The following is a 7,409-nucleotide window of genomic DNA, read 5'->3' on the forward strand; positions in this document are numbered from 1 at the left end:
GGGGGGAAGGAAGGGAGGGAGGGAGGGAAGAAGAAAGAAGGAAGCAAGGAGGGAGGGGGGAGAACTTGTTTCTGCATAGATGTGCCCGCAGGGAAACACACCCAGGAGCTCTTCTATCCCCAAGAAACACATTCCAGGACAAAAGCCATTTTGGTGTCCTGGCCAACACTGGCCTTTGAAGGGCTGGTCGTTCCACTTCTGGTTCCCAACCTCAGAGCAACCAATTTTCCAAATCAAAGGCCAAAAGGGAGATTTCCTCTCCTATAAACTTGGTCTCAAGGTTTGGAGCAAGGTTTAAAAACAGAAGTCCTAGCTGCTCACAGACTGGATGTGCTGGTCACAGTAGGGCTCCTGGCTCCAAGATGTCCTTCAGTCACCACCTCAGGCCCAAGAGAGGGTCTGAAGATGGTGTTGGATAACGCGCTTACTGCTTACTCAGGCCTTCTCAGCCCGCCTCCTGGGAGCAGTATAGTGTCAGGGGCTGGGCGGCATTCAGACCCCCATTCCACAGTGGAGGAATTAGGAGATTTAAAAGTCACTGGCCGGCAAGGCCTGAGTGGGGTTGGAACCTGGGCTTCACGTACTGCTACTGTGATAATCAGTAGTACTGATGAGAGCTATCGTCTAGTTAGTGCTTACCACACAATGCGAGCTCCGCTGAAGGTCCTAAGAGGATTTTTTTCTCACACATTCGGATATCATTATTCATGACCATTTACACAATAAACCCCAGAGAACTGCAGATAATACCTAACTCCATACATTCTATGTTTTTTTTCCTATACATACATACTCATGATAAAATGTAAATTATGTCAGGCACAGTACACAGAAATTAACAAGGCAACAATAAGAACATAGAACAGTAACAACATACTATAATAAAATTTATGAATTGCTTATTTCTGGAATTTTCCATGTAATATCTTTGAGCCATGGTTAACTGTGAGTAACTAAAGCCATGGAAAGGGAAACTTCAGAGAAAATGGGACAATTGTATTTAGGGTGAGGTTAGACTGAAGTTTAAAAGAAAGTTAATGTGAACAAAAAGGTAAGCATCCAAAACCCAGGTGGGACCAGGTTACTGCCCAGCCCTTTCCCAGTCTGGGAGCTGCTGGTGCAGCTGGTGCGGTTCAACTTCCTCCAGGTACCTCGGCGGTCAAGAAGCTGAATGTCAAGGACAAAAGTCTGACTTCAAAATAAGAAAGATGAAGTCTGGCAACATGGATGCCAGCTACGCACCTCGAAGGACCAAGAGACCCACGGCCACCCACGGCCAGCACCCCGAGGGGGTGGGCCCCGGCGAGGCCCCTCTCCCATGCCTGCCCCAGGGCGCCTGTACTCACGGCCAGGACGGCACGGTCCCGCTCCATGAGGTCAGCCAGCTGGTGCAGCAGCCGGCCACGGCTCAGAGCGTCCAGCCGGCGCCATGGGGAGCCCCTCTGGAAGGCGGCTTGTGCAGCCTCCACGGCCTTGTCCACGTCGGGCTGAGAAAGAGAGAGAGGGGTGGGGAGTCATCACTAGTCAATGAGACTGCAGTTTGGGACCCCTTAGCTATGGGGACAGCAGCGCCATCCCTGTCTTGCAAGTGGCAGACTAGCTGGAAGTTGTCCAGTCACCTAATTGGCTGGGGGCTTTCAAGTGATGTTCTCTTTATATATTAAGTCTTTTTCCAGTTTCCGTAATGGCCAAGAGTCAGCCTCCTGATTATAAGAGCATTTCAAAATGTAGTCACCGACCTTGTGTATTTTTCGTGGTAACCCGAGGGATGGGAAGATTTCCTCGTGCTGGCTAGTTTGAGCTCCGACTAGGTGGGAAGAGTCTGCCTGGGCGTTGCCATTCCCACTGAGGGTGGCAGTCTGGGAGTGAGAGTGTGGGACTACAGACCGCAGAACCGAGCAGGCTGGGAAGGGCCACGGTGGCCGGGAGGCCGTTGCTCTGCCTTCAGCCTTACATGCCCCGAGGGGTCAGGACTGCTGCAGCATTTTTATACACAAGAGTACAATAATGATAACAAAACCCTTTCTGTGTTTTTATTTTTTGTGGTGCTAGGGATGGAACAAGGGCCTTGGGAGAGCTGCACTCCAGCCCTGAGCTTTCTTCTTAGAGTGAGATCTGTTCGGAGAGGCATCACTTATCGCTGTTGTCACAAAAATAAACTTCCCGGGTCTGTTTGTGTTGGACAACGGCTCATCCCCAAGGCCAGCTCCCGCCAGAGACAGGTAGGGACTCCACCAGAACTCTGTCTCTAAGCTTGTGGGTGGGAGGCACGCAAGCTTTGGCCAAAGAAATGCAGGGACACTGGATTCCCTGTCTGGGGCTCTGGGGTGGAGGCCAGAACTTCACCAGCTGCAGGGGACAGGGTGGCTTCTGACTCCAGGTGCTTGGAGCAGTTAGCCAAACAAGTGAAAAAACAAGGCCCAGGAGGGTCTGGGCTTCCGCCCGCCACTGCATGGGGCCTCTCCCTCCTACCCCTCCCTGCCAGGCCCTAGCAGCTTCCTGTCTGCTCCTCTCTGCTGCGTTCTTGGTCAGTAGAGCTCAGCATGAGGAGCCAGGTGGAGGAAGATCTAGGAAGGTGTGCTGCTGGCTACTGCACACGAATCCCAAAACTGCCACGGCTGGGAGGAAAGCTTTACCCACACATACTGCACCCCACGCATTCTGACATCACCAGTGTACAGATGAAGCATTACCCACACAGCACCTGTGGCCCCTGCACCCCACTGCTCAGGAGGCTGGAGGTTTGCTCGTGTCCAACGCTCCGGGCCAGCCTTGGCAACACAAACATTCTGCGTCTCAGGTAAATACATCTGTCCTGTGCTCAAAAGAAGCAATCACTCACATTTCTTTCTATAGAAGACCTTAACCTTGCCTCGACGGCCCTCCCATTCAGAATTTACTTCATGGCCTTGAAATATACCAAGGATGCATCCAGAAGTCCCTCAGCTTCTCTAAATGATACCGGCCCTGCATGCGCCCAGGGGGCTGTACAGACTACAGCTTTCCACAGTCGCCTACGTGTCCAGTAAAAAGGAAATCTTCCAGGTTTGGGACGTTACTGCCATCCCTCATGTCACCTGGGAGCACGTCTTTCTTCCTTCAGGTTTTTGAAAAAGTGTCTTCTTGCCAGAAAGCTGCCTTTGGTGAAACACACCAGCCGGAAATGCTTTCTGGAGAGATTCTTTAATGCCTCCAGGTTCAAATAATTGATACAAAAAAGCTTTCCTTTCGCTAGGTGACGCAGACTGCTGAGGTCATCCTCCGGGATGGGGAACATCTATCAAAGGCGACGACTCTCTGCAGAAGACCATCTGTAATTGATCCCATGCTGGGCCTTGCGTCTGAGCTGCATATGGCGGCGACTGGCTGGCGCGGCTCCCCAGGCCCTGCGAGGGTGGGCCCGACCTATCTCATAGCTAAGCGGCGCTGCTTCCTTATCCTTCACTTATCTATAATTGAATTACCTGTGTGTGGGGGCACCCACCTTATCTCCTTCTTCCACTTCACATATTTTCTCCAGCGTTGACGGGTTATATGTGGCGAACTTCTTTCCACTCTTGGATTCATGCCAGTCATTGTTGATAAATATCTAACCGGGAAAGGAAGTGTAACGAATTAGGTTTAAATCAAAATCATATCATTTCAACATGCTAAGGACCTTAGGTAACGTCTTGTCCGCAGGCTTCCTCACCGCTCTCTCCTCCCCTGGGATGTTTCACAGATGAGACTGGAGGCAGACGGGACTCTCAGAGTCACCTGACTGAGTGACCAGCTGGGAACAGATTGTGAGGACCCAAGTTGTTGTAATAAACCCAAAGTCATTTAAAACTTTTTTCTAAATAATAATATTATTTATTATTAGCAACATATGGACGATCATTGTATCATTTTATACGTAATAAAAGCCAGAGTTGGAATACAAAGCTAAATATTTGGGTTAGAAAAGTTTCCAAATTATATTAAATGATAGAGCAAATCACCACTGAGATCCAGAACCCAAGAAGTAAGCCACAAAAATCGCTTCCCTGGGTGCCTCAAGCATCCAGAATTGCAGCTGGGAATAAGAAAGTTTAAAAACAGGAGATATCCTGAACAAACCAAGAACGATTCATGAAGTCCTGTGCCACAATGTATGTACTCTTTACTGCAAGTCTGCTCTGAGTCCTAACGGCCTGAAAAGGATGACATTAAAAGAGAGGGATTTGGGGGAAGAAAAGAGGAACACCAGTCATGGGTAGGTAAAACATGAAGCCTGTTCTGGTAGCACAGAGGTCCTGGCTGCCCGAGAGGGGACAGAAAGCTGCTACTGCACCTGTGGGGGCCTCCTCACTTCAGCCCCTCCCAGCTCAGGAAAACCCCTCATTATAGAAGTGCGTGAAGCACTCTGTCCAGGGAAACACCAGCCATCATTTCTAAGGACAGACCCACCTCATCCAGTTCCACTTCTATATCTAGATACATATCAGGCACACAGTTTTGATTCACCTTCTTTTTGAACTGTTTGGAAGGTGACTTGTGCCACCACGGGGCTAAGTTCAATGATTTCAAAATCAATTCATCCAGAACACTCCCGGATGAAGACAGGCAGACCAGAGGGGGCCCATCGGCTCCCGTTTGCGGCTTGCTTATGAGCTTCCCAGCTCCACAGTACACTGGGAGGGAAGCCGAGGCTGCCCCTCATGGGACCACGCATGGAGCACAGGCTCCGGCTGGGCAGGTGGCTCCCGCGGGACAAGCCTGTCTGACTTCTGGAAGATCAGCGCCTTCCCTGTGAGGCCAGGCCCCCAGGGAAGTCTACTAGGAAAAGGCCAGGCTACAATTACAGGTCTATTCTTCCAGCTGAAACCAAATCCAAGAGTTCACTTTTGCCATGCAGTATTTCCTCAGTAACAGGGAGAAATTAATAAGTGGAGAAGAGGAGTTAGGTTAGTGTGGAGAAGGACAGCCAGGAAGAGAGGCCCATTTGAAGGAAGATGAAATTTCGTGGTTTAGATAATAGAGCCTGTCAGGGAAAATTGCTGATTCTAGGTCCTTCCTGGTATCAATTCCAAAGGGGAGGGAAAAATGAGAAGGTGGCAAAACAGAATATAAATGGGAGGGGTGGAAACAGATTGCAATGATCAGATGTCTGCTGTACTTCATCTCCAAGTGTGCACCTCCAAAAAAAAAAATTACTTGGTTGTTCATGACACTGATCCGTAGTCCTTGCTAACCAGCGACTTAGAAAAATATTGAAACTGCTTGACTCTAACCACATTTCTTCATCACGTTTCTAATTTACCAAAGTTATTTTCTTTATATTACACTAGTAAGTGATCTTGTAAGTGGTTTCTACTGTTGATTTTCTTTTCACTAAAACAAAACAAAAACACAAATAAGGAGAGAGTCCAATGAGCATGGCCCACCAATGGTGTTGGCTGTACTGTTTTGAACCTCAAAGCAAGACAAAGGGTCTAGAAAGAAATCATTCCCTTTAGATTTTGAATTAGTATCAAAGGAACTTTGTAGAGGTATAAAGTGAAGCTACACTGAGCTGCAGACACAATCCAAGTTTTACTCAAGGGTCACGATTGAGCCAGAAGGTGCTCTGGATAGAGGTGAAGACTGCAGTTGAAAAGTGAATCCTGCTGATGCCATTTCCAGCAACTCCCATCGGACATCAGGCCGCTCTGCTAAGCTCAAAAGGACAGTCTTTTCGGAAAATTTGGGGGAATTTTATTTTCACAAAAGAGATTATAAAGACTAGTGCTTTAGTGAACCAGAAAACCTTACAGAAGATCTCAGCTACTAGGAGAAACTTTGTAAAGAGGGATCTTAAAATGGTAGAGGCCACTTTCCTCTAAGAGCTGTGCGGCAAGGATCCCAGAGGGACAGTCCTCTTACCAGAACCACATCACCCGACCAGACGGTCAATATAAAACCTGAGAACAAATAGGGCGGCTTTGACAAAGTCACTGTTCTGGAAGTTGATCACTTAGGGAAATCACACAGCCAAAGCCTAGGATCAAACCAATCTCCCATGAGGGAGAAGCACCATGAGTCACTTCTGAAAAATAGTACTGCCCGCTCACACACTCCACCCGCAGGCTGAGCGCCCGGGGCCTTGACTCGGTGTCTCCGCTTCCTTCTTCTTTTTGGGCCACCCCTCTACAGCCAGAGGCTCCCTGACCACACGCTACAGAGCCCAGCATCAGCTCCTTACGGCCAGTGTACCTTCCCTGAGCGTCCATCACACATCTGTGCCACTCAACGGGCAGAGACGGGGACAAGAGTCCCACCAAGACTCGCTGTCCGGGAATCTTCTAAGTTCCATCTCCACAAGGGCTGCATTAACAAGTTTACAGGGCTTCAGGAATGGCTGAACTGCCAAACCGACCCTCTTCATTTTTGGCAGTTGGCTGTGAAAGGACTCAACCAGGTAGAAAGTAAACGGGCAGCCGTATCTTTACTTTCTGGTTTTCTCTGCTATTTTATAAAACTCTAAAAACAAAGGAAAGTTGCAACACTAAGAACGATAGCAACTGAATATCACAGCATTAGGGTCTGGGGGGAAAAACTGAAGGCCCTATTCTCACTGTTCCCAGAATTGGTGTTGGAATTTTCCCCTCGGAAGCTGATCCTATTAAGGAAACTACATTAAAAACAATTTCCAGACTTTACCCGTGACGTTCTGTTGATTACAGAGCCCTCTGGAAACAGTTAATTTAAATGTCAAGTAATTTAAGTGCCGGCACAGCCAACTTGGGGGATTAGATGCCAAAAGACCAAATTGTGACGGCCACACATAATGGTCTGCCACTTTCTCCGCTTGATTAAAATTATTTGAGAGAGATAATCGCTACTTTTGAAAGTAAAATTGACGAGAGAATTTTCTAAGCCCTCCATCAGCTGGAGTTGGAAGCTAAGGATAAGATGCAAAAGTAAAAGGCGTCAAAGTTGGAGAAGCGAGGCCAAGGCTGCCCTGGGCCTGTGTCCCCGACCCGTCTCCTGTCGGGCTCTGCTCCCCAGGCATCGCCATTCTCCCTTCGGCCCCCGGGCAGGTGGTCTCACCGCGGCCCGCATTCCAGTTTCCCAGGAAGCAGGACAAGCAGTCCTGCCGCTCCTCAGAAGCCCTACTGCCCGGGGGCGCTGGCCCGGACCGCGGCTTCCCCGCGTCCGGACCTGGAACATTTGGGGGACGCACAGCCGGTTTCAGTGGTGGGTGAGCTCCTTCCTCCTCCCTGACTCTGCTGCTAAGCGGGGTGCAGCCCAGCACAGAGGTGACAGATGCTTCTCTCAGTGGCCCGGCTTGCCGGGTGCAGCTCCCGAAGCAGCCTGCCCTCTGATGCTCCTTCTTGAGCCTCCCAACGCCCCACTTCTTCAGCCCTGCGAGCGGCCCGATCCGCGAGTCCCCGCAGCGCGCACCTCCG

The 7,409-nt window shown here is 49.6% G+C and overlaps 1 protein-coding gene across 3 annotated transcripts in view; it reads right to left on the reverse strand.

The window, feature by feature from the left end:
- Aldh1a3 (aldehyde dehydrogenase 1 family member A3) overlaps positions 1-7,409 on the reverse strand; it is a 35,012-nt gene that overhangs the window by 25,947 nt on the left and 1,656 nt on the right. For 2 of the 3 annotated variants that reach the window (XM_010611071.2, XM_010611070.2), the window contains 2 exons: positions 3,485-3,589; positions 1,347-1,487 (listed from right to left, as the gene is read on the reverse strand). In XM_010611071.2, the coding sequence (XP_010609373.1) occupies positions 1,347-1,487; positions 3,485-3,589 (246 nt within the window). Of the gene's footprint in view, positions 1-1,346; positions 1,488-3,484; positions 3,590-7,161; positions 7,186-7,409 lie in introns of those variants that run through there. The other variant, XM_010611073.1, reaches the window with a different exon arrangement.

The sequence above is a fragment of the Fukomys damarensis genome, unplaced genomic scaffold, assembly GCF_012274545.1.
Source record: "Fukomys damarensis isolate Sample0158 unplaced genomic scaffold, DMR_v1.0_HiC HiC_scaffold_7, whole genome shotgun sequence".
Taxonomy (NCBI): Eukaryota; Metazoa; Chordata; class Mammalia; order Rodentia; family Bathyergidae; genus Fukomys; species Fukomys damarensis.